Source organism: Lampetra planeri, chromosome 2 (assembly GCF_965212315.1).
Source record: "Lampetra planeri chromosome 2, kcLamPlan1.2.h2, whole genome shotgun sequence".
Classification (NCBI taxonomy): Eukaryota; Metazoa; Chordata; class Hyperoartia; order Petromyzontiformes; family Petromyzontidae; genus Lampetra; species Lampetra planeri.
The window spans coordinates 22,617,748-22,645,517 of record NC_136108.1 but is presented as its reverse complement, the minus strand read 5'-3'; the positions used below and the strand labels follow the sequence as shown (position 1 = coordinate 22,645,517).

General features: G+C 50.5%; 1 protein-coding gene across 3 annotated transcripts in view; it reads left to right on the top strand.

The window, feature by feature from the left end:
- The first annotated feature begins 7,369 nt into the window (after positions 1–7,369).
- LOC144729991 (transcription initiation factor TFIID subunit 6-like) overlaps positions 7,370–27,770 on the top strand; it is a 38,762-nt gene continuing 18,361 nt past the window's right edge. Inside the window, exons 1-9 of one of the 3 annotated variants that reach the window (XM_078610431.1) lie at positions 7,371–7,490; positions 11,020–11,213; positions 12,753–12,839; positions 13,409–13,562; positions 15,294–15,350; positions 16,520–16,609; positions 25,536–25,663; positions 25,931–26,008; positions 27,136–27,237. In XM_078610431.1, the coding sequence (XP_078466557.1) occupies positions 11,046–11,213; positions 12,753–12,839; positions 13,409–13,562; positions 15,294–15,350; positions 16,520–16,609; positions 25,536–25,663; positions 25,931–26,008; positions 27,136–27,237 (864 nt within the window). In that variant the 5' untranslated portion in view covers positions 7,371–7,490; positions 11,020–11,045. Of the gene's footprint in view, positions 7,491–11,012; positions 11,214–12,752; positions 12,840–13,408; positions 13,563–15,293; positions 15,351–16,519; positions 16,610–25,535; positions 25,664–25,930; positions 26,009–27,135; positions 27,238–27,770 lie in introns of all 3 variants that reach the window. The other 2 variants (XM_078610421.1, XM_078610439.1) reach the window with 2 other exon arrangements.

Genomic DNA, 27,770 nt, shown 5'->3' with positions numbered 1-27,770 from the left:
ACCAGGATGGGTGAGTCTGGTCGGGCTGTCACAAGGGGGGACCGATATTGCAGCGGAATTAGCATCTGGGCTGCCGGGGGAATGGAGACAGACTTACTGACCAGAGCCGGTACGTAGGGTACACCCCGGCTGGCCCCCTCCGCCTTTAGGAAATGGAGATGCGTTCCCTGGACTTCCACCCGCCCATTGGCCAGATCGATTTTCATTGGCATCCGCCTCAGAAAGTCCGTCCCCAACAGGCAGGGTACGGGCAACGTTGCGGAGACAAGGATGGGTCCTGCTATCGAAAGCTGCCCAATCTGTCTTCTTGGTTCTTTCGGTAAAGTCACGTAGAAGGGAAGTAATAAAATAATAAAAATAAAACATAATAAAATCAAATAATTATCACGACGTTTCGGCTACAACGCAAGCAGCCGTCTTCAGGTGAAGAAATTCTTCTTCTGATTTTATTATGTTTTATTTTTATTATTTTATTACTTCCCTTCTACGTGACTTTACCGAAAGAACCAAGAAGATGAATCCCTGCAGTCACGAAAGCTTTAAATCGAAATCTGCCCAATCTGTATCGGGGCTTCAACCTGGCCCAGGAAGCCCATGCTGCCTCCATTTGCTGCAATGAACGTTGTCTTGGCGGGGACTAAAGGTCGGATTTTATCCGGCAGCATCTCATGCATGGTGCTCGAGATGATCGTGGCTGATGCCCCCGTATCCACCAAGATACGTGCCGACACTCCCGCGATTTCACCGACCAAGACCGAGGTTCCTGACGTGGCCGCTACCACCCGCCTTGCCAGCTTCCTCCATTGTGTGGCTGAGTCCGGCCACTGACCAGGTGGCATCTCGTTATCCTGTGGTGCATGGTGAAATGATGGGGGATGGATGTGAATGGACCGAAGATGGGGTTCCTCCCTTTGGAGTGCGTCACAGCAGGGTGAACGCGCCCTTGTTACATAGTGTGGGCTTACCCCTGGGTTGCGGGCTGGGCTCTCTATGTGGTGCAAATTGCCCCCCATTGGTGACGTAGGATGGGCCCCCCTTGTGGTGTGGGGGGGCCCCCCCTGTGGGGGGGGCCCCCCCCATTGTAGGGGGCGGTGGGGACTGGGGGGTGGGCCTTCCCGTGAGCCCCTCCCTTCTCTTCTCCCTTTCCTTTGTCATGGGGGTGTGGTCCCCCTGGTTCCGTCTCGCTCTGCCGCAAAGCGGTGGTGAGGCGGGCCGTGGAACTGCTCCAGGGCGCAATGTCAATCTTGTGGGCTGCCTCCGCCCCCGGGCCGTTGCCCCTGGCAACTCGCCGGTGTCGCAGGTAACTGGTGACGCCACGCCCGCCCGCGACGTCACGCCCGCCCGCGACGCCACGCCCGGCCGCGACGTCACTGCCGGCCGCGACGTCACCCCCGGCCGCAACGTCACTTCCGCCCGCGACGTCACTTCCACCCGCGACGTCACCTCCGCCCGCGACGTCACTTCCGCCCGCGACGTCCCTCCCGGCCTCGGCGCGATTCTCGGCGCGGTCCCCGGCCTCGGCGCGATCCCCGGCGCGGTCCACGGCCCCGGCGCAATTCCCGGCGCGGTCCACGGCCCCGGCGCAATTTCCGGCGCGATCCGCGACACCACTTTCGGCCGCGACGTCACTTCCGGATGCAACGTCACGTCCCTTCGCGACACCACTCCGGGTCGTGACGCCACTTCTGGTCGCGACGCGATCACCGGCCCCGGCGCTATCACCGGCGCGATCCCCTTCCCCCGACCCGGACAATGGGGACCGGGGAACGACACCGACGGCGCCCACCCCGAGGAGACTCCCGGTAAGTTCGCGGCGTCGGAATTGTAATTGCTCGGCCCGACCGAGAGGCCGGGCGGGACGGCGTCACTCGCCTGGATCCTGTCGGCGTTCGGCCCCGGCGGGTTCCAGGTGACGTTGGCGGCCTCCGGCTCCGTGCGGCACCCCTTCGCCACATGCCCCTCTCGACCACAACGGTGGCAGACCCACGGGGCGTTCCATCGGGGGGGCTCGGCGCGATGTTGTAGAGGCGGCTGCCAGCGACGCGGCGGCTGGTCGCGCCCCTGGTCCCTCTGCTCCGCCAGTCCCCGGATCGCCGCGTACACCTCCCGCAGCGATGGCTCCGGCTCAGACGTCGGGGGTCCGTTCCCAGCTGCTCCACAGGCAGCCTGTGGCGACGGTGCAGGTTCGGCGGTTGGTGTCGCTGGACCCAGTAGCGCCGCGGCAACGGCTCGGCTGTTCCCCCCCGCCGCGCCAGCCACCGGGCCCACGGGTGGCGCCCGGCCCATGACCTGCTCGTGGGCTTGGATGGTCCGGGCAGCCCACAGCGAGGTGCGTTCCCCCGGCGTCACCACGGGCATTACAACGCCGGCTCGGCAAGCGTAGGCGATGAGGTGCTCGACCACGAGGTCCTCGAGCGCTTCTTCAGCCAGGCGAGGGAAAGCTCTCCTCGCCAACACGAGCAGCGCACCCCTGTAGGCTAAAGGGGATTCTTTAGCCCCTCGCTGGCGATCCTGGAACCGTTTAAAGGCTCCTTCCGCCGGGCAATAGATCTCCCCCAAAGCCTCGTAGGCCGCTTGTAGCGTGGACTTGCTGTGCGAGGGAAGGGAGGTGTAAGAGGAGAGTGCTTCTTTGCCCAGAACGGATGGCAGCGCTCGTAGTGCCTCTTCGTCTGTCCACTCGAGAGCGTAGAAGGCAGCCTCGAATCGGCAGACAAACCCCTCCCAATCTTCTTCCTCAGCCACGAACTTGTCGACGGGCCCCAGCCGACGCGGCCGTCCGGCCACCTGCTCTCCGTGTTGGGTGTTTAGCCCTGGGGGTTTTGGCGGGAGCGGCGGCGGCTGGCGTGACGAGGTTGGTTGCGGCTCCCGCCCGGCCGGCTGGTCGGCCTCCGGGTCCCGTGGCCTCTCCTCCCGTAGTATGCGTGGGGGTGGGGGTCCCGGTGCTGGCGGGCCCCCCATAGGGAGCCTCTGCAGTAGCTCCTGGAGTGCCCTCTCCACGCGGGCCATGCGGTCCTCCATGGGGTCCTCCAGGCGATCCGGGCCCCCTGCTGCTGCTTCTGATCGCAGGCCCCCTTGTTGCCCGGGATGGGAAGGATCCCCGGCCCCTGCTTCCTCTTCCCTTGGCTCTTTCCCTCGGGGATTCTTCTTTGTAGCCATTGAAATCCCACTGCTGCCACCAAATGTAAAGGGGAGCCGACACGAGATTGCAGGGGTCTCGTCCTTTATTCCTTTTCTTCCATTCACACCTGTCCCCAGCCGTCCCAATCTCGTTCCCGCCAAAGGCCCCCTCTTCCCGCCCGTTCTCTCCTTATATCTCCTCGATCACCCCTCCCACTAACCCACCTATTGGTGGGAATCCTTCCTCTGACACCCCTACAATTGTAAAGGCCTGGGAGGTGGTTCATCAACGGCAAACTCTCCCTTCTTGTAAGTGCACAGTGGAGGTGCGGCACGGCCACCAGATGCCGCGATGGCCGAGAGTGGCTTTCAATACCACTGCCTGGAAGCTCTGAGAGCTGTTAATACACTTCCTGTATCAAACAATCTGCCTGGAAACACTGGAACCTGTTAATACACTTCCTGTATCAAACAATCTGCCTGGAAACACTGGAACCTGTTAATACACTTCCTGTATCAAACAATCTGCCTGGAAACACTGGAACCTGTTAATACACTTCCTGTATCAAACAATCTGCCTGGAAACACTAGAACCTGTTAATACACTCTCTGTATCAAACAATCTGCCTGGAAACACTGAGAGCTGTTAATACACTTCCTGTATCAAACAATCTGCCTGGAAACACTGGAACCTGTTAATACACTTCCTGTATCAAACAATCTGCCTGGAAACTCTAAGAGTTGTTAGTTACACTTCCTGTATCAAACAATCTGCCTGGAAACTCTGGAACCTGTTAATACACTTCCTGTATCAAACAATCTGCCTGGAAAATCTGGAACCTGTTAATACACTTCCTGTATCAAACAATCTGCCTGGAAACTCTGAGAGCTGTTAATACACTTCCTGTATCAAACAATCTGCCTGGAAACTCTGGAACATGTTAATACACTTCCTGTATCAAACAATCTGCCTGGAAACTCTGAGAGCTGTTAGTTACACCCTGCCTGCATCAAACACTGCATGGGAAACCTCGTGATACCCTGTCTCCCAGACTCACTCTGCGTGAAAGACTCTAGAACAGCCTGTTAACATTTCTCATGGACTTTCTTGCTCTGCTTGAAAACTGAGATATAGAATATGATCACACGCATGAACAAGTACTTTATATCTAGATGGAACATACACTGAAATCACTTAAGTCACACCTGTTGAAATTTGGAAAACACTCACCAAATAACTACTTTACCTGCAACCTGAAATATTATGAGTGTAAAATAACTTTCTGTCCTGAACTCTCAGATAACATTTGTAAAATTATTTAATGGCTATAGCATCCATGCATAGCGCATGTGTGCACACCTGCCCCGGTGTCTTTGTTTCTTTCTCAGTTTCCGTAATATTTGCAAACACTATTCCCTCTATGTATGACTAGCTATCATCTCTACTCTCCCGTCCATCCTTTATAAGCTCCTCTGGGCTCAGCAGACTCCACAGCCCGGGATCGTCTTCTCTCCAGCACTGTAGAAGATGGTCCACTTTCGACCTCCTCTTTAATTTTGACACTTTGCCTCTCCTCCTTGAACTCCAAAGACTTCCTGTTTACGACATTGCTCTTTTTTTAATACCTCTCCTTGGCCTCGCCTCACCTTATCTTTGCTATCTGATCTCCTTCCATATCCCCTCTCGTCCTCTTCGTTCCCAGTCTTGTCTATCTCTCTGTGTCCCTCCTCCGTGCCCAATCCCGTTGTCGGTCATTCTCTCTCCTTGCACCCTTCCACTTGAATAACATTCCCTTGTACATTAAGCAGCCCACTCCGTAACCCCCTTCCTCTCTTAAAGCCGTACCTATTCTCTATTGATCGTTCTTTTACTCTTCCATCCCTTTGCCCCTCCACTCCTTCCCGCCCTTCCCCTACCCTTTCGTGATCCCTAAGTACCCTCTATTGCTGTCACTCATTCCTCAACCCTTGTACTACATCCCTGCGATCTAAATCTATTCTGTCACTGCTTTGTAAGCTATGTCAAGTGCATTGAGTGAAGGCACTCTATATAAATTAGATTAGGTTAAGAATCCTAGTTTGAAGTGCACAGTTTTAATAGTCCTAGGCTATTGTAGAGTGATTAGGAAGCTTCGCTTGATAATGAAATGCAACGGATCGCAGTTGTAAATACTCATGCCTCACAGCAAGAAGGGGCCTGGATTAAATTATGAACTCATGCAAAGTTTTGTTTGTCCTCCCATTGTTCTGTATGGGTTTTCTCCGGGTTCTTCAGTTTGCGGAATGGAAAATAAAAGGCAAGTCACAGTAGTACGACTGTGGCCGTGCAACCCAAAATCACAAAATTTAATTAAAAATAATACATTTAAAATAATAAAAGCAAAAATCCCACGACGTTTCGATCGCAACAGAAGCGGTCTTCATCAGGCGGAGAGATTTTTTTTATAATCTACGTGACTTTACCGAAAGAACCAAGAATGCAGTCTGCACTTTTAAGTCTAAATTGAAAACGAATTTCTTTAGAACTGATTTCCGTGTTCAGTTAGTTGTCCTTCCTCCCAGGGGCGGTTTCTTCATTAGGGCGATTGGGCGACGCACCACCAATGTCATTCAACCACAGAGTCACGCTAGCCGTCACTGTGCTTTTGGATATAGTCCAATCAGCGTCATGTCACGTTCTGTGGAGTACCGCCTCTTTTTGGGCGATTTCACTCCGGCTGAGAATCGCCCAGAGTGGTCCCATAGACTTACATTCAAAGATGTTTTTTTTCAAACAGGGGACGCTGCAATGCATTCTCTATGGCTTCCGGGAGGGCTCGCACTAACGTGCTCACTCATAATCAACGATTTTTGGGTTTAGATCGCGTTATTTATAAATGTGTCGTAACCCTCCACCCCCCGACACGGCCAATCAGTAAAAATGTGTCACGTTGACAAAAGACAAATAGTTCACTGCTTTAGCCCACCGGTGTGTTGAAGCCACAACATTTACAATTTGAGTACGACGTTTCGCTGGTAATTGCATCCAGCATCATCGGGCAATTCGTGCTTACGTCATCATACGTAAGCACGTTGCATCCAACAATATTATTTGTCGCCACCTAGTGGAATCTTTAATGAAAGAAACTTGAGTGGATTGTATTAATAGTGAGTATAGAAACAAACAAGATGTATTGTAAGAGTCACTTTATTTTTCATTAATATTAAAGAAGTGAAGTTGCCTTTACATGCTAAAGCTGTTAATTTATCCTTTGCATGGGTGGACCTTATCCTTATAAATCATCCAGACATTTGCCCCCCCTGAGAGATTTTGCAGGAGCCGCCACTGCTTCCTCCACACCTCTGATTAGCACAGTTGGTTAATTACGGTGCAAAATAAGTTCAACATACATGCCAGCTGTGCTGCCTCGTGGTGGAACTGTAATGGGTGAGTGGGGGGCGCTAATTAATTGCAGACGCTGAGGACAGGCACCTGCAAGAACCGTGGTTCTTCATTTGTGGTGTGACATTTGACTTTCATTACTTTATTATAGGTTGTATTTCTCTCTTAAAAAACGTTGTACAAGTGTGAACAATGTTGGGGCTGAAACGTAACTCAGCTTTTAACATGGCAGTCAATGGGAAAGCGATGATCGTTGAACGAATTTTCGCTTAACGAGCAATTATCGTGGAATGCATCTCGCTAGTTAAGTGAGACACGGCCGTGTATTAAAGACAATCCAAAGTAACAGTCGGGCCATTGCTGCCATGCAACCCAAACTATGTACCACAGAGTAGGAGGAACAGCGAAACAAAAGCTCCCTCCTGAAGCCCTCGTCGTGGCCAGCAGCAGACCTCGACATTGACATTCAGGTCCTGAACGTATTGCCATCATAGGCGAGAATACTGGAGTTGTTTCCTTCCATAGCTAAACAACACCTCCCCCCCACACAACCAAACTGCTCTTGGCCAAAATATCACAATGCTGGAAAATAACCTTCAAATTGCTGATTTGTGGACTTGCACAAAACAGCAGCAGCAACATCGCCCCCTACTGCAACCACGTGGCAGGATCCAACTGGATAAACACGATGATTACCATAATGGTTATGATAATGAGCATGGTGATTATAATAATTAACTATACAACTGTACTAAATCACCTTGCTGCTCCGCATCTAAATTGGAAAACTTATTTCTCAATTTAAAACTAATTTATTTAGAAATATTTTTTTGTAATCAATTTGTTGTCCTTCAAACCGCGCCTCCAAATTAGCACGATTGGTTCCGTAGGGTGCGAAAGAAGTTCACGGTACATCCGACAAGTCGCCTCCATCCATCCGCGCTCGTTCACTCCCTGCCAACAACAAAGCTCCACGGCTCAACCACACTAGGTGAACACCACCACCACAACAACCACCACCACCACAACAACCACCACCACAACAACCACCACCACCACAACAACCACCACCATCACAACAACCACCACCACCACAACAACCACCACCATCACAACAACCATCACAACAACCACCACAACCACCACCACCACAACAACCACCACCACCACCAAACTCGCACCACACGAGGCACCAGGCACGGACGATGGACACAGGTTCGCCTCCCTACCCATGGGCCACGTCTCCACACACACAGAGACACAAAACAATGGCTTCTACCGTACGGCTGTTGTATCGTTGTTAGTATTAGGGCTGTACCTACTCTACAATGATTATGATGGCGAGCTGACGAGACACGAAGTTGTGTGGGCCTGGAGACGCCTCGGCAGTGTTGGTGGACATTGTGAAGCCCTGCCACTGAATCGTTACGGAACGTGCCGTGTAGTTATTATTGAGTCTTCATGGTCTTTATTTAACCATCTGAGTCACCTGTCCAGTTAGTAATTAACTTTATTCATTCACTCGTGAGAGAGAACGGGTTGTTCATGGTCTCCTTAGGGGGACGCCCCATCTCTTGTGTGAACATCATCTGCGTGATCATTTTGCGATGCGTTTTGAACGTCGCTGATTTCACCGTGAATTTGGTCATATCTGGCTGTGCGTTACATGGAACACACCAATGTGTGTGTGCTTCATTACTGGCTGATGTCCTTTTCTTTGAACCTACGTGACTTTAACGAAAGACCCAAGAATGTGAGTTCCTGCAGTCACGAAAGCTTTAAGTGATAAATTAATATGGCCAGGGAAACGATGTTAGGGGTACATTAATTGGGGGACTCAAGACATCTGGACCATATTTTTCGATTTAAAGCTTTCGTGACTGCAGGGATTGATTCATCTTCTTGGTTCTTTCGGTAAAGTCACGTAGAAGGGAAGTAATAAAATAATAAAAATAAAACATAATAAAATTATTCTCACGACGTTTCGGCCACAACGCAAGCAGCCGTCATCAGGTGAAAACCAGGTCTGTCGAGGCGACAGTGTCTGAATGAAACAGCACACGTGCTTGGTATATAAGCTGGGTTGGAAGGGGGGAAAAGGACATCTGGACCAGCCTAAGACGGTGTCATGGCCCAGCGGTAGCGCATTCGCTGCTTGGAGGTTCGTGGTCTGATTCCAGAAGGACGCCCCGGTTATCAAGATGGGTTTGTTAATCATACATAAGTAACATATATATATTTTTAAACACGCTTTAATGAAATGTATTAGTAATGGAAGAACTCGACTGCAGGAAGTGGCCTTGCCATAACGTAAGGGACCGTGGTGATTTACAGCCAACGTGAGTTGAGCGTGGACAGTTGGAGCCAAGCCGAAACATAACATAAAAAAATGTTTTAAAAACTATATATATTTTTTTATGATAGAATATAGTATTGTCATCAGTATGACATAAGTATACCAAGTTTGCAGTCGATAACACATTGGGAAGTGTGTTAAAATTGAGTTACAAGATTTGAGGATACAACGACAACAACAGACAGAGTGAGTTAATAAAAAGCGTGTAAAAAAATAGTTTTTAAATTATTATTTTTTATGATAGAATATAGCATTGTCATCAGTATGACATACGTATACCGAGTTTGCAGTCGATACCACATTGGGATGTGGGTTAAAATTGAGTTACAAGATTTGAGGATACAACAACGACAACAACAGATAGAGCGAGTTAAATAAAAGCGTGTAATAATAATAGAAGCTCGCCGTCCGCTTCACACCGGACGTGAAGCATCCTCTACTGGCAGCCTAATGCCTGAGCCCCCTTGTGCCAACAATGACAGCTGCCATTCGGGTGCTCTTGCACGTTTGAAATGAGATGTGATGTAATTCGGCCATCACGTGTAAAGCGCCCTGATAACGACGACCCGGGGGTGAGTGAGTGTTGTGATCCGCAGTGAGGTGGTTGGACACAGTGTGGATGATGGTATACATCAAGTTTCACGTCGATTTTGTGTAACCAGGTGAGAATCCAAGAAGAGGCCAGGATGGAGCCTCATTTGCAAGATTGACCTCGGGTATTAGTCTACCAGTAATGGGCGATGATTGCTGTGTGTGTGTGAGATCCCAATTGAGTACAGTAGATCATTGATTATCCAGCGGCTTGGGGGGGGGGGGGTGCTGGATTTGAAAACACGCCGGATAATCACATAATTTAAATAGCTTATTTCTTCATATTCTTAGATGACATGTTTTAGGTGTTGTTTTTTTGTGTTTTAAATGTGTTTACTATGTGAAATTGTCATAAATAAACATAAAAAAAGACGTAAATAAATATCCTACTTTAAAAAGTGATTGTATTTACTCTACCGTACTTACCACTCCAATCTCAAAGACTGCATTGGGTGATGTACATATGCTCTTGTTTCTGTAACATGTGTTTGAGGATCGCCGGACTGATGCATCCTTTAGACAGTTGCTCCGGCGAACGCCGAATCTTGCCGGATTGCACTGTATATTTTCTGTTTTTTTATTAGTCTTGAAAACATATACGTGCAGTATTTTCATTGTTTTAGTAGTTTATATAGTGTATAATATACTGCATGGAATATTTGGCACTGAAATCAAGCAAAACTACTTTTTTTTTCTACACGCATGGTACCGATCGCCGGACTGGAGTGGTTTTTCCGGATCGGCCCTGGACCGCCAGATAATGTTGGAAGCGGGATAATCGTGTGCCGGATAATCGATTATCAACTGTAATTTGGCAATCATTTTTGTAATTTGGCAAATTTGAATCGTGGCGTCGGCACAAAAATGGCCTACTCTTGCGAATAACGTCACTGGATCTTTAACGTCGCCATTGATACGCCAAGTGCCAGGATCATGCTATCGAGGAACAGCACGGGGTGGCTGGGGCCGCTGGGATGGTTGCGTCCAGGACCACATTAGCGTGACGAGCACGCGCCTGCGTGAGGCCGCCGGTCTGGAGGATGCCCGTGATGTTGATGTCTGTTGCCTCGTCGATGCCCGTGTTGGACTTGCTCCGCTCGCTTGCGGGCTGGTGCACATTGACCAGGTGAAGCTTGTGTCATTTGGAGCCTAGGCTCAGCAGCGGCAGCGTCTTATGCGCATGCGGATGGCCCTCATTATCCGGTGTCTCGGGGCGGTCGAATCGGCAATTGAGGTGGCGATACTCCACTGAGAACGCCCGCTCTGTCCAGTTGTCCGGCTGGCTATCCTGGTATTCCATGTTTACTTCCAGCGTCATCTTCCACTTTCACATGACATGTGATATCATACATATTGACAATAAAATTTAAACTTGGTTGACAAGTGTATATATATATTGTTGGTTTCCTTTTAACAAGTAAAAAAATATCTCCGCTAAACTGAGCGCTGCTTATATTCTGAGATCCGGTGCATTCAGGGTGAGTCAATTGCAGTGAGTGAAGGAGGCGCTGTGATTTATTAACTTAACCTCATCGCCCTGGCTCTGGTATCGTTTGTTCCTCTGAGTGGGCAGAGAGGGAGGACACACGGCGGGCGGCCATGTCCACCTCCCGCAAGGCCCGGCCCAAGAGGCTGGCGCCGGCGACGGCTCTGCCTGCGGACTCTGTGCGGTTCATGGGCGAGTCAGTGGGTGCCTTCCCACTGGTGGACGACGCGTGCGAAACCCTCGCGGAGAACGTTGTCCTACGCCTGCGTCAGCTGCTGCAGGTCTGGGGCGGGAGCCACGGTGGCGACATGTTAACGACCTCGCCTGGTATACAGAAGGTCGTGGGTTCTATTTCGACCCTGACGCCTGGATATTTGGAGTTTGCATGTTCTCCCCTGTGGTCGCTTGGATTTTTCTCCAGGTCCTCTCGTTTTTCCCTCCACATTTAGAAACATGTGTTTCGAGTATTTGGCTGCTATTAATTTCCACATGATGATAAGCCACTTTATTGAGCTATGATTCGTTGCTAGGTCACTTCTGAAAAAGAGCTATATAGCTTGGAGGGCCTTACTTGGTAAAATAAGAAATAGTTTAGCGGCGGCGATGATAGTGATGGCAGTGGTTTAGAAGTGCGTGCTGCGTGTTCCTGTCTCCACCGCCACCACTCAGATTTGGCCAGGTGGCTTGGCTGGAGAGCGAGCGTCTCGAAAGGGGAAAGATTTTGGGTTCGGTAAATAATTCAGGTTTGAGTGTCGGCACCGTCATTCAGAGCGACATGAACCGGAGCGGACTTCACTACAGTGTAGAAGTCCTGTGATATATGGGTTGGAGGTAAACTCAGCCCATCATCCCTGATATACCGTTTAATCTTTCCTTACTCCAATGATACATGCATTTCCTCACGTGTGTATGAATGGATTACCATCAATTCATATGCATCGTATGTTATTAGGTCATGCGATTCCTTGCATCTACTGAGGCAAGCAATATAATGCATTATAGCATTTAAAATCATCAATCGGTGAATTGAGACATGACCCTGGATCATGACGATTTATAGAATTGTGGGCGTTTGTGGGTGGGGGTCGGGGGGAATCGCGAAACGGTGGTGGAGACCGCTCATCCCGTCTCCGTGCAGTCCTGGTAGCAGCACTGCTCCAGCAGCCATTCGGGGCCTTCTCAGTGTTGATGGTTGTGTGATGCACGTTTCAAGTTGATCTTGTATAACCAGGTGACCTGGGTCACCAATAAAATATTTAAAAATACTTATTTTTTTTAAACACGCTTTCATGAAATGTACTGTCCGAGCTGCCCCTCCCCCTGCCACCGTCCCCCATCGCCCACTCCCCTCCTTCCACATCCTCCGCTTGCCGTGACGTAAGAGACCGTGGTGATTTACAGCCAACGTGAGTTGAGCGTGGACAATTAGAGCCGTAAAAAAGATGGTTTAAAAAAATATATTTTTAATTTTCAATGATATAATATAGTATTGTCATCAGTATGACATACCTATAGCAAGTTTGCAGTCGATACGACATTGGGAAGACGGTTGAAATTGAGTTACAAGATTTGAGGATACAACAGACACAGTGAGTTAAATAAAAAAGCGTGTAAAATGTTTACAAATATATATTAAAAATGTTTAATTATAGAATATAGTCTTGTCATCAGTATGACATAAGTATACCAAGTTTGCATTCGATAGCACATTAGGAAGTGGGTACAAATTGAGTTAGAAGATTTTTTTGAGGATACGACAACAGACGGAGTGAGTTAAATAAAGGCATGTAAAAAAATATTTAGCTTTCGAGTCTTTGCAGGAGGCGGCTAAGTTCACCCGAGCGAGCAAACGGCGGCGGATGACCACAGGGGACCTCGACCTCTCATTGAAAACGATGAATGTGGAGGTGAGACCTCTGCCCCCCCTGGTGCGACCTTATATTGTTTTTAATGATAAAATAATAATAATTACAGTGTCATTGTGGAGAACATAAAATCACAAAATAGGTGAGCAGAAAACTCGTCTCCATCTTATTCCTGTCTATTCACGTCACAAAATAAATGCATTTATACACGACCCATGGGCACAACGGCCTCCTAAGAGTACACAAATTCAGCAGCTTTGATTCAGTACAAGTGAGCTCTGGACTAGTTTCACCATGGTGCCAATATCGGTTGTGATGCAGTGATTATGATGTTGTTATTGGTGTTGTTGGTAGTGGTAATATAAACAAGTAAATGGCTCCATGTTCACGTTTGTTGAGCTGGTAGTCTGGATATGGCTGAGAGCTTTTGAATATGCAATGTTACACACTTGTCTTCTATTCTCTTTGTTTCCAGCTGCATTTAATGTTTCTGTTGTGATGAGTTTTTCTCATAATTTCCGGACTTCAATTGTGTTAGTGTTGTTGATCTTGACAGTGGTTTAGAGTTTGTATTTGTAGTGGTGGTGTTGTTGTTGTTGGGGTGAGTGCAGCCCCTGTATGGGTTCGAGTCCAAGGAGTTCACTCCGTTCCGCTTCGCCAGTGGAGGTGGCCGAGAAGTCTACTTTGCTCCGGAACAGGAGCTGTGTCTGAGCGAGCTCATCAGTACGCCGCTACCTCGCGTGCCCCTGCAAGTCTCCATCAGAGGTGCGTGTGAGAGTGTGAGTGCATGCATGTGTGAGAGTTTGTATGCAAGTGTGTGTGCGGTTGAGTGTTTGCATGTGTGTGTGCATATGAGTGCATGTGTGAGTGTGGTGCGTGTATGTGTGAGGGTGTGAGTCTTTGAATGTGTGAGTGCGTGTGTGTGTCATGATGTGAGAGTATGTGAGTGTTTGCATGTGTGAGTGTGTGCATGTGTGTCAGGGTGTGAGAGTGGGTGACGGTGTGATTGTGTGTAACTTGCAACACCACATATATCACCATCCTCAAAGAAAGAAGGGTAATCTGATCCCTGATCGCCAAGAACAGGTTTGCTGGTTTGCTGAGCATTTTTGTGAGGTCTTCAGGGAGTGGAAACCCCTCAGCTCAAACAACATCACAAGGCAAGATGGGGTTAACTCTGCTGGTGCTGCTATGCCTCAAATATTGAAGGAAGTGTTTGTGCGTATGAGTGTTTGCATGTGTGTGGATGAGTATTTGTGTGTGACTGCATGTGTGTGTGCATGTGTCAGGGTGTGAGAGTTAGAAACATTCAGGCTGGCCTGCCTACGATCCATCCTTGGTTTAACCAGCTGGATTGTGTGAGGAGCTCACAAATCCTCAATATCTGGATACAGTTCCATCGGTGAGCTCCTCCAGCAGGCAAGGCTGCATTGGCTGGGTCTTGGGGCCCGCATTCCAAGTCATCGCATGCCCAAACAGCTTTTGTTTGTCTGGATAGAGCGGGCAAAACGGGCGTGACACGTGCTATAGAAAATATGGAATGATGTGGTACAAGAGGATGTGGAGCTGAGTGGACTTGCCATTAACTGGTACCAGCGGTGTCAAGATTGGCCTCTGTGGAGGAGACTCATGAAGGACGCTACTGGGCAGTTGGAGGCAGTCACCCTCCAGCAACAACGGAGGGCAGAGGAGCGACGCTCACAACAACGAGTGGAGCGCCCGGTGGCTAAAATACAGGAAGTTGGCACAGTAGAGGGCATAGGTGGTGCATCGGACAGTCATCTCAAGTCAGTCAACCCAAGGCACCTGGGTCTATCCCATGACCTCCTGCAAGTGGGCATTCGACACTTCACATGGTCTTAAAGTGCACCTAGCCTGGCACAAGCGCTGCGGTGATGTCACCGCCACTTAGTGGTGAATGGCGGTTGTTGTTGTGTATGTGTAAGGTGTGAGTGTGTATGTGTTTTATGTGTGAGTGCGCGTGTGTTTGCATGTATGAGTGCGTGTGTGTGTTCGGACGTGAAGGTATGAGAGTGCGTGTGTATTTGTGTGTATTTCTAGGAGAGTGGGAGTGTAGTGATTTGCGCCCCGCCCTACGAGATCTGTTCGAGTGCAGGAGTGAGATGGATTGTTGCATTGCGTGGCAATATCCGGACGGCATAGGGATGCCTTCATCTCGTAGTCCATAGACCATGGCTATGTACAGAACAAATACAGCTTCCTGAAAAGTGTATTCACATAAGTCTGGGTGGTATGTATGTATGTATATTGAACTTCTTTCGCACCATACATAGCCAATCATGCTAATCGGAGGTGCGGGGAACGGACAACAAACTAGACATAGCGTAGTATCGGGTTGCATCGTATGTGTGTAGATCTACCCTCAGAACGCGTGTGCTGTGAATGCACAGGTGAAGTAGCTTGTGTGCGAAGTGCACAGGCAACGTGTTCCGGCCTTGAGGACACGTGTCGCCCTGTGATCTGTGCTGCGCTCAGCTCACTGGCTTTGCATCGATGGCGTGCAGCCGGCGATTCCAGAAAATCCTCCGCCCGGTTCGTTCAATACAAAGACAAAGATCTCCTGTGTAGCCTACACAGGCTGGCGGGGGAAGTGCTGTTAGCTTGCACCTGTGAAGGCCAACTCAGTGCATGCACACTAGCACATGGGGAAGCAGGCCAGGTAGTGGTGCGATGGTGGCACTCCTGCCTCATATCAAGAAGCCCCTGTGTTCGATTTCCAACTTGGGCGCCTTTACACCTGGCATTTGTATGTTCTCCCCCTCTTCTGCATGGGTTTCTTCTTGGGTTCCAGGTTTCTTCCGATAGCTTAAAAATACACACAATGTTACTGTTATTTGCCAAACATCCCAATGCAAAAAAGTACCTGCAAATTACTCATTTGGGATTACACATGGCAGAAACCTTGCCCCCTACTGCAAAAACTTGTGCAGGGGCCTTTTGAAAAAAGCGGTCATCAGACTCAGTGAAGTTTTCCTGGGTAAACCAGTAGTAATAATGCACACACACAGAGAAACATGCACATACAGCACACACACACAGTTTAAACATCAGCACTGGGGAGGCGTATACAGCTTACGTGTGCTGCTGATGAACATTGATTTTACAGCAGCGTGTGTGGGAAAGTGTCCTTCCTCGTGTGTGGATTAAAAAGGTCAGTTGAAGGGATCAGAGAAGAGAATATTTGATACCCTGTGATTGCGGGCTGTTCTCCTGCAAACCTTCCGGATGGATCCTTCATTTCATGCCATGACCCTCAAAGCACAATTGGAATACAATTTTGAAAAAGACCAAAGTTAAAACCCTCATCATCTCTGCCTTGGCCGTTCGTTCTCGACAAAGTGTATTCTATGACACTTCGCCATGTCCTCTGTATGTGTACTTCACTGCCCTGCGGCCCCTACCACCGCGATGACTAATAAAATCTCTCCTCCCTTTGAAGTCCCCTCGACGTGGGCGCATTCCCCGCTAGATGTGGTCGCATTTACTGCACTGTATTACAATAAGTCACACTCTGCTGATGAGACTCAAAGAAGTTGAAACCAGCCTGGTTTTTTGTTGCTTAAACAGAAAGAGCATGGACCTAAACATTGTTTTACAGTATTCCTAGTGGACGATATATACCCTTGTCTGTCCACTTGTTAGATTAAAGGGTTTGTTTTGCCACCGCCACCACCATCATTGTGTTTGATTCCACGTGGCAGTGCCAAGGGAGCAGCAGAAGCTGGAGGCGGTGGGGGTGGACGCGAGGGGACCCGTGGGGCTGTCCGGGAGCGTGGACCCTCGCAGAGCAGGTGACGAACCGCACGACGGCAGGGGCAGCCACAGAGAACAACAACTTGAATTTAGAAGATGCTAGAAATCGCCCAACCAGATGTCTCGCAGAGTGGGCACGTGACCGACGGGATACTGACTCCACTGGAGTTAGCGGAGCTGTGCCTGGCGACAGTTGGCGCCGTGTGCGAAGCGGTTCTGAAAATGTTCGCAGTCGTTTTTCATACTTCCTGCCATTGATTTCCCATAGTTAATTGTTGATAGTTGTTATAACGGCTATAGATGGAGAATCTGAGATGGTCGATCGATCACCATTTATCTAATTTCTCCAATATGATTCTAAAATATATGTTGATATGAGGAACCTGGGCGAGAGCGGATCTCTTTGCCTGATTTGTAGTTTGTTACATCATGCATTTTCCTCGTATGTGTTCCACATTCATTAAGTGCTATTGATTATTTTTATTTTTGTTAAGGCCTTAGTTTATGGGCACTTGAATGACTGCATCAGTTTCCCATGATTTATATGCCCTTTCATCATCCACAAAAGCCACGCTTCATGGTATTTGATATTCACTCGACTTTTATAGAATTTGATGACGAATATATTTGTGGTAAATGGTAGAAAAATCTATTTAAAAACCGGCTTGTTCTTGTGATGCCCATGAACAGTTTCTTTATGTATGATAAGTGAATGGGCCTATATTCAAAGCATCTTACATAGGTATGCTAATATCGATCTAACATGCGGCCCTGTTTCTGGGATGATATTCAGTTATTCCATCTGTTCCGGGAACTTTCCCTTGCTATACAGAAATTCCTAGATTAATGCAGTAGATGCGTTCCTGAAAAGTGTCGCGTTTTTATAAAAAAACACGTTAAACCAAAACTAATTACCAATAAATAATGTAACGATAAATTGTGGCCAGATACAATGTACGCATAAACAGTGAGATAGCGGGACAAATAACTGAGGGTACGCCGTCGTGTTACTGTACCATTCCTAGTACTGTACCACTGTCACGCTCAGACGTGCAGCTCAAGAAAGTAGTTTGTCATCGACTGCTCAGAAACCGCGTTATAACGGTCCGTGTTCCGTTTTATAATGGTGCACACTCCGCGTTATACAGTAATGGTGCATGTTCCGCATTATAATGACTTGTTCTGCATTTTAACGGTGCACATGCGAAAAGTGTTCCAGAATTGAAGTACCGCATTATAGCAAAATGCGTTGTGTGAACACCGCGCGTTAAGCGACGACCCTACCGTACTATGAAGGGCAGTGGTTACCTCTTCAGGTTGGACATCTCGAACATCCTCCTTATCTTGGACATCATTTGTTCCAGGAGTAAATTATTTAGTTTGTGATAATCATTACATAGCATTTATCCTTTTTACGATTATGTATTTCACGTGTTATGGTTCCATTGTGCTCTAAGGTCTACCGTTTGTATTTGCAATTCACCAATTGGATACATTGTTTCTGCTGTTTTCATGTGTGTGTAGTAGAGTTACCCACTCGATGTTCACAAACTGGGAGAGCAAATCGTTAACAAGGTTTTCCCGCTCAAACTAACGGTCAGGGTCTCACAAGCTGTGAGAGCTGACCGTAAACAAGGTTTTCCCGCGCGACCAAACGGTCAGGGTCAGATTGGGTGAATTGGGATCGAAAAGCAGATTGGGAACAACCAATCACAGGGTTCCACAAGGTGGCCGGGGATTGGACAACCCGGCCACGAACAAGTATAAAGCCAGAGCGCTCAGAGCTCTGGAGGGGTTCGACTACACGAAGACCCAAGACGGCGGAAGAAGCCTAGGACCCTGGACCAAGCCCTCCAGCCCTTATAAGGGCTAGGGTTCAGAGTAACCAGTGGTCGGGGAGACATCTCCCTAGGTCCAGTCAGAGGACACTGAAAGAGCGGGATATTAAGTAGCCTGTAGGGTATGGGGGCTTGTACGTTCTGAGTGCATAGGGACTGTGTTAATAAGACGAATAAAAGTGTGTGCTACAAAAGACGTTGAAGAGTCCGTCTGTACAACACTACATTGGCGTCAGAAGATGGAAACAAGACGAACGAACCGCACGCGAAGTCCCGATGATGCAAGCTCCGACTCACCTGTGGGTGCTGCGGGCGGCGCTGAAGATGTTGGCGTGTTGCCAGCCGCCCCACCACCAGCTGTGCAGCCGATCGCCGCGAGCGAAGGCACCCAGGCTGCTCACGCCCGCCTTGCCCAGCTGCTGCATGCTGCAGCAGCCATCCTGGAGCAACTTACCCTGGGGGCTGCGGGCGGAGAGGAACGGTCGACTGCGAACGTCCCCGCCATCGCAAACCCGGAAGAGAATGTCCTTCCCGCCGACGGGTCACGTGGGGGCGGAAGCCAAGTGCATGCTGGGACCTCCGGGGGCCAATCACGACACACTGCGTCATCAGTGAGCGACGCTGCCTCTGCTGGACCCTCCAGCAACACCGCGTCATCACGGCTGCAACGCCGTACAGTACATGTTGCCGACCAAGCCATCGCTGCGTTCGGGACCGAGTCCGAGCTTGACGAAGACGACGACACAGCTGCTCTACAGCAGCGACTGCCTGTCTTTCGCGAATTCTCGTCCACAGGGGGCGACTGGGCGGCATTTCAACGTCGCTTCCTCAGCCACCAGGAGATGGTGGGCTGGTCGGATGCACAAGCACTTCGTGCATTGCCAGCCACCTTGGACGATGACTCTCTCGCTGCACTCATCTCCATTCCCAAGCGACAAAGGGCGACACTACAAGCAGCACTTCAGCGGCTGTCTGATGTCTACGGACCTCCTTCCGCCACACGCCACCAGTTCTACGAGAGACGGTGCAAGCCAAGGGAGTCGCCATTGGCGTTCCGCACCGCGCTACTCGCTATGGCAAGAGCGGCTTACCCCCGCATGGACGATGAGGCTATCGACGCACTCGTCCTTCAGAAGCTGCTGGAGATGGCGAGGGGGCTGCGCCTTGTCATCCAGGCCGTGGATGATGAGGACATGTGCTCGCTGCGAGCTGCCCGGAGCATTCATGCTCACTTAATGCTGGACCAGGACGAGACCATCACCGCTTCGGCTACGACATCGGTGCCTGCCAGCAGGGACAACGCTCGCTCTCCTGATCGAGTCTTCTCGACGTTCAGCGCGACGCCCCAGCGATCACCAGATAGCACCAGTCGCCGCAACGACTGGGAGCGGGGACGGCCCTTCCCCCACGGCGACGCGACGTGTTTCAACTGTGGCCGCCGAGGCCACTTCTCTCCCGACTGCCGTGCACCTCGCCGCCGCTCCGCCGGATCCTGAGACCGGGACTACAGAGCTTCCAGAGCAGCGCAGCATAACCAGGCAAGTCGCGGCACCCCACACGCTCGGTCCTCATACACACCACAACACACCATTGACTCCGCTCGGAACACGGCGTATGATGCGCGGCGTTTGGCCGACTTTTCGCGACCACTGCGACCCGGGCAGTGGTCAGAGCTGGCCCATAGAGTGGTTGCAGCGACGGCGGGTTCCTCGGTGGTTGTTGGTTCGATCGAGGGGGTAGAGGTGCGCGTGCTTGTCGATACCGGTGCATCGGCCACTATCATCTCTGAGTTGATTTACAATATACTGCCCGTGCGATGTCGATCTTTGGAAAAGGTTTCCGTTCCGTTTTTCGCTGCAAATGGAAGTTCCCTGGGGATTCTCGGCCAAATTCGGGCGCAAATTGCCATTGGAGATATTAAATTGGCCGGCCCTGTTTTTGTGTCTTCTTCCCTTGCGGTGCCGTGCCTTCTGGGAACTGATTTTCTTGCCAAAATGCCCATTAAAATCCTTATCGATCAGGGATGTATTGAACTTCCCTCGGGCCGCCGGATGGCATTTTTACCCGCGGCCACGCATTCACGGATGGGAAATGCTTCCGTACAGGCTTTTGCGGCTTGCGCTGTACGCATTCCGCCAGGGGCACAAATGCTCGTACCCTTACGGTTAAAGAAACGGCTCGCTCCCACCGCCTCGGTAAATTGCATTTTATTGGGACCTTCCAACACAGCAGTTAACAGCCTTTCGTTGGTGGCCGCACAGACTCTTGTAGCGGGCGACAGGGAGCCATTTATACAAGTTTTGAATGTCGGTCTGTCAGACACCGTCATTCCACAGGGGACAGTGCTCGCTCATGCGACAGTGGCGCCCCTGGGGACCGGGGTTGTCGGACACGTAGCGAACAGTCAGCAGCCTCGCCCTCATAACGTTGATGAGGGATGGATTGACGCTCTCTGCGCGGATGCTGGCGATTTATCCGGGTCACAGCAGAGTAAATTGCGGGCTCTTTTGCGGGAATTCTCGGATGTGTTCAGCAAATCACAATTTGATATTGGCTGCACCAAGCTGCTGCGTCACCACATTGACACTGGTGACGCTGCCCCTATCCGCCAAAACCTGTTTCGGCTCAGCCCTGCGGAGAAACAGCATGTTAAATGGGCAGTTGACGACATGCTGAAGGCTGATATCATTTCTCCTTCCAACAGCCCCTGGAGTGCCCCGATAGTGCTGGTCAAAAAGCACGATGGCAGTCTTCGATTCTGTGTAGATTTTCGGCGCCTAAATAAAATTTCCGTGGCTGACGCATATCCTCTTCCACGTATGGATGAGTCATTGGATGCTCTGGCAGAGGCGCGTTATTTTACCACTTTGGACCTTCTATCAGGGTTTTGGCAACTCCCCCTCGACGAAGCGTCAAAGCCAAAGACTGCTTTTCGGACACCACAGGGCCTTTTTGAGTTTAATAGATTGCTCATGGGGCTCCACTCGGCTCCAGCGACGTTTCAGAGGCTCATGGAGCTGGTCCTCGCTGGGCTCCAGTGGGACTCATGCCTTATCTATCTTGATGACGTTATCGTCTTTGGCCGCACGTTTAATGAACACATTGAACGGTTGCGCGCTGTTTTCGAAAAGATGCGAGCTGCGGACCTTAAATTCAAACTGCAGAAGTGCCACCTTCTGCGTGAGTGTGCGCTATCTAGGCCACATAGTCAGCCGCTCGGGTATTTCCACAGACCCTGAAAAGACTAAATGTGTCAGCCAATGGCCTACCCCCACCTCTGCTGGGGATGTTCGCAGTTTTATCGGGTTCGCGTCGTACTACCGACGTTTTGTGGCTGGTTTCGCTACAATCGCCAAGCCACTACACGCTCTTACAGCGAAAGGGCTGAAATTTCATTGGGGAGACGCGGAACAGGCCGCATTTGACTCCTTACGGAATGCTCTTGTAGCAGCACCGCCCCTGGCTTACCCCGATTTCGCAAAGCCGTTTATTCTGGACACCGATGCCAGTAACACCGGGATCGGCGGGGTGCTGTCCCAAATCGTTGATGGCGTTGAGAGGGTGGTTGCCTATGGAAGCAGAGTTTTGTCCCCTGCAGAGCAACGTTATTGCGTAACCCGATGCGAGCTGCTGGCCATTGTTTACTTTATACAACAATACAGGCCATACCTGTACGGTCAACGGTTTACCGTGCGCTCCGATCACTCTGCGTTACAATACGCTTTGCGCATTGACCAACCGTCTGGCCAGCTCTCCCGATGGCTTGAAGTCCTCCAGGACTACAATTTTATGGTGATTTACCGCAAGGGTACACAGCACAGTAATGCGGACGCGCTATCTCGCCTCCCGTCAGAACAATGCGCCTGTTTCACGGGTTCTGGCCGGTGCAAACCGCAAATAGTACGCCCGGTTGCACCTCCTGAAACGGTTTCTGCTGCCCTTCCTTCCGATCCTGCGCCGGGTGCGGACCACGAAAATCCACCAGCAAGTGACGACTTGCTGGGGATAACGTTGGACGAATGGGGTCGGCACCAAATGAACGATGCGTCATTGTTGCCTCTGCGTCGTCGCGCATGTGATTCGTCCTCACGTTCAAGTAAATCGAACTCTTTTGCCATGCGCCGCGGTCTGCTCATGCATTGGGATGCTGATTCTTGCCAGTACAAAATTGTAGTGCCATCGGCTTTGCGGTGTTCGGCTGTGTGCGCGGCACACGAGCGATTGTCGCACCTGGGTGTGCATAAAACCATTGGGTTGCTAAGATTACAATTTTACTGGCCGGGCATGCTTCGCGACGTAACTGATATTTTAACGGGCTGCACCCAATGTGCGCAACGTAAACCTCCAGCGAAGCCGGCATGCCCACCGCTGCAGCCCATCACGGTATCCCGTGTGAACGAGCTGGTTGCTCTCGACATTTTGGGGCCTTTCCCTACAACGCCTCGTGGTAACAAGTACCTTCTGGTTGGGGTGGAGTATTTTACACGGTGGCCTATGGCCTGGGCCCTCCCCAACCAGTCGGCAGCAGCCGTGGTGGACGCCTTTGTTCAAGGCTATGTGCTGGACAAGGGCGCTCCAGAACGGTTGCTGACCGATCAGGGAAGAAATTTTTCAAGTACCCTGCTGAGTGAGGTATGCCGCCTGTTGGGCACTAAGAAGGTGCGCACTTCGTCCTATCACCCCCAAACAGATGGCATGGTTGAGCGGTTGCATAGAACCCTCACCTCTATGCTATGCCATCAGGTTGACGAATCCCACGTAGACTGGGACTTGCAGATCCCAGGGGTCCTCGCTGCTTACCGCATGGCGCCACATGCAGCGACAGGGTTCTCCCCATTTTTCCTAATGTATGGCAGGGAGCCCATTCCCCCCGCTGATGTGCGGCTTGGGATAGAGCAGCTTCCACAGTCATCGAAGCTCACTGACCATTTGCGGTTCAACCTGCAAAAGCTGTCTGAGGCTCGTGATGCGGCGATCGAAAATTCCGCTTCCCGCCAGCGGGCAAATTCGAGGTTGCAGGCCCCTCGCACGTCCGTGCATCGGTGGGCTCCAGGTGATATGGCGTGGCTTCATTGCCCCCAGGTGCCGGTGTCCACATCGGCTAAACTCCTAAAACCATGGCGAGGACCAGTTGAGGTGGTCCAGGTAATGCGCCCACAGTGTGTAAAGATACGTTGGGGACGACGGCGCTGGTTCGTGCACCCCTCTCGTCTGAAGCCATTTGTTGCTCCGCGCGGCTCTGCGTCACACTCAAAACACGAGGGCCGAGCGTGTGATATGCCCGATGAGTCGGATGTCGCCCCGTAGGTACCTAACCCACAGCGCAGACGTCTCATTCCTCCTGCAGATGATGCGGGACTGAGGGAGCCGTGCGAGCCACGAGTCTCTGCACGAAGGCCCCGGGAGCCGCCCAACATGTTTGCCAGGATGCCTGACCCGCCCAACATGTTTGCCAGAATGCCTGACCCGCCCAACATGTTTACCAGGATGCCTGACCCGCCCAACATGTTTGCCAGGCTGCCCGACCCGTCTGCTCCAAGGGTCCCCGCAGAGAGGCCTCCTGCCCCTGCTGACATTTTTGCCAGGATGCCTGGTCAGCCTGCAGCCCGGAAAGGGGCACCCATCCCCTACGACGGGCCCGCGAAATACACACGGGCTAGATCGCGTCGCTTTTCTTGATTGCCCATCATTTTTTTGCGGCAGCTGAATGCTGCATGCGTTGTGCGTCGCGAATGTCGTTATTTGTGATTGGTTCTGACCATGTACATATGTTGCGTTGTTGATGGGGGGGTATTTATAGTGGGTGTTCCTGTTCTTGTTGGATGTTCCTGTTCTTGTTGGATGTTCCTGTTCTTGTTGGTTGTGGCACACACACACTTTGATTCATTGATGGGGATTTTCTGCTTGTAACAGCCGGGACGGCTGAGGCTTCCGAAGGGGAGGGTGATGTAGTAGAGTTACCCACTCGATGTTCACAAACTGGGAGAGCAAATCGTTAACAAGGTTTTCCCGCTCAAACTAACGGTCAGGGTCTCACAAGCTGTGAGAGCTGACCGTAAACAAGGTTTTCCCGCGCGACCAAACGGTCAGGGTCAGATAGGGTGAATTGGGATCGAAAAGCAGATTGGGAACGACCAATCACAGGGTTCCACAAGGTGGCCGGGGATTGGACAACCCGGCCACGAACAAGTATAAAGCCAGAGCGCTCAGAGCTCTGGAGGGGTTCGACTACACGAAGACCCAAGACGGCGGAAGAAGCCTAGGACCCTGGACCAAGCCCTCCAGCCCTTATAAGGGCTAGGGTTCAGAGTAACCAGTGGTCGGGGAGACATCTCCCTAGGTCCAGTCAGAGGACACTGAAAGAGCGGGATATTAAGTAGCCTGTAGGGTACGGGGGCTTGTACGTTCTGAGTGCATAGGGACTGTGTTAATAAGACGAATAAAAGTGTGTGCTACAAAAGACGTTGAAGAGTCCGTCTGTACAACACTACACGTGTATGTGTTTATGAGCACGTGTGTGTGCGTGGGGAGAAAAAGTGTAGCGGTTGGCGTACTGCACTACGAACCCGGTGGCCCGAGTTCGATTCCCACTCACGGCCAACATCAGTGACAAATATCTAAACCGGACCTGGGCCTCCCCTAGGGCGGCTCAGTCTTAAATGAGTACTTGGTGAGGTGTGTAAACATCAGCACTTTAACATGTAGACTTTCGCGACCAATATTATCCATAATACAGGTTTTTTGGTTAGATCGCATAAATATAAATGTGCGTTAAATCCGCTACTACCCCACCACAGCTGATTAATAAGGTTCGTCACGTAAACAAAACATACCAATTCGTTACTAGTACAGCACGCCATTGTGTTGGAGAGTAAATCCACAACATTTACAATCCAAGTATGATGTTTCGCCAATAATTACAACTTGCAACATCGGGCGACAGCCAGAGAAAAACTGTTATGGATAACAGCACTGAGAATACAAAGGTGGCCGGGTATGGTATTGGCCACCTCACTCCCACGTGTGTTGTGCTGGCCTTAATGGGCACTACTCGCGAACAGTACTTGCCCCAAAAATCAGTTAAAGGCTACATGGGGGACCTTTATGTGTGTGCGTGCGCGAGCAGGGCGGGCGTCTCAGAGTGCGTACGTGCGAGTGCATCGGCGGCACCCGCACGAGCTGTCCATGGAGCTGCAGAGGTTCTACTGCGAAGTGACGGAGGCGACCATGGGCTCCTCGGAGCCCAAGAGAATCGTGAGTGCTGCCAGTCTGCTTGCCTGGCTTCCACCACTCCCACACCCAGCAGCACCCAGTTGTGAACACCCAGCACCAACATGGAACACTCAATACCAACGCAGAACACCCAGAACTAGTACAGAGCACCCAGCACGCAGCCGTGAACACCCAGCACTAACGCAGAACACCTAGCACGATATCAAATACCTAGCGAGTTATAAGAAAGTGTGTGTGGTTGTAAGAAATTGTGTGTGTGTGTGATGGTTGCTGTCTCTGTGCCATTAGGAGGCCCTGCAGAGCATTGCCATGGAGCCGGGCTTCTATCAACTGATGCCTCAGCTCAGCACCTTCATATCAGAGGGGGTGGGTGGCTGCCTCATGCCATTACCTGAAACATCGCCCTTTAAATGTATTTTTTTCTTTTTCGGCAATGTTATTGATGACTGTTGAGTTGGATGTATGTATGTGTTTGGATATATGGTTGTAGGTAGCATGTGTGTGTGTCTATTTCACTCTGTATTTGTCATTGCCCATGTGTTACTTGCATATTACTCAATTGTGATTGCACATCGAGCAGCAACAGCGCCTCCCACTGCGAAAGCTTGGCAGGACCCTTTTGAAAAAAAGTATTTAAACTGCGCGAGGCTTTCCTGGTTAAGCAAGCGGAATAATAATGTAATAAAGGTCGTGGAAGCAACTTCTGGAATCCGGTCTTTATTTGTCTTTCATTCACAACACTCCCATCTTACTCCTTCACGCTGCTGACAGACAGCGTGAAAGGGAGAGAGAGACACGCGCGGTTACGTGGCAGCCTGGACCCCGCTCCAGCGTGGCCTCACCCTCCGTTCGTTCCAGATCTGATCACGTGTTGTCCGTCTCCACCCCTTTTAATACCCGGGTCACGTGGTACCTTTCCACCAATCCTGGTTACCCTCTGGAATCTTCTAAACTCCATCGTACGCTCCCACGACCACGCCCCTGACTCGTCCCCCCCATTGGCTGTGGCTAAAGCCAGCAGAACCAATCCTCTACTTACAGATATCACCTTCCCATTACGTCAGGGCCACGCCCCTAGACTTCCCCCCATTGGCTATGGGCCAGGACCGGCAGAGCCAATCATCGTAACGAGGTGTGATCTATCAGCAACCCGGATATATCCTCACATTACAATAATAATGATCACAATCAGGAATAAGACAGCTATCCCCACCCGCCTTCGCCTCACCCCAATATAGCTTGATTGCATTGTCTCTGTCCCATGCGTCTCTTCTTTCCACCTTGGTCTGTGCTCGTTATGCTGCTACTATTTCTGCTGCTGCTGTAGTAGAAGTAACCTCCACTGCCTTAGTCACTGCTGCTGCTTCAGGCTGTGTTTGCACAGGATTGCGTAACACACGTAACACACAAAGACGCATAGGGCCTCTGCCGTTACGCCAGAAGAGTACACGGGCAGCAGTAACGTGCCGCTGCTTGTGCTGCTGCTGTTCCAGGTGCGGATTAACATTGTCCACAACAACCTGGCTCTACTCATCTACTTGATGCGCATGGTGAAAGCACTGCTGGAGAATCCGAACATCTACCTTGAGAAATACGTACGCGCATGCACTCCTGCAACAAAAGACAAGGATTCCCCTTATAACCTTTGCAGACTTTTGGGGCAAGCGATCTTAGCGAGTAGCACCTATGAAGGCCGGCACGGCACACGAGGGGGTGGGGTGGCCAGCACCACGCCAGGCGACCTTTGTCTCCCTAGTGGCGATGTTTACACACCATACCAGATTTCGTATGATCAATGAATAGCAACTTATTGAGAATCTGTTTGAAGTAATTTAGCCATTCAGTTTGCTTTATTTTAAGAGTTGGTGAATTGCAGATACAAACACAGATCCCTCGTATAGCCTTAACAGACTGTTGGGGCAAGTGCTGTTCGTGAGAACCTATGTAGATACACCCATTCACACACCGACCACCTTCAAATGGATATTTGGGGCAGTGCGAGATTCTATGACCGATTTGGTTTGATGTTCGTAGGCCACAGTCGCACACAGGAGAACATGTTGACTTCCACTTGTGCCTCAAGTGTCCGCAAATTCCTTGCGAGATGGAAATAGGGCAGTCGGATGGT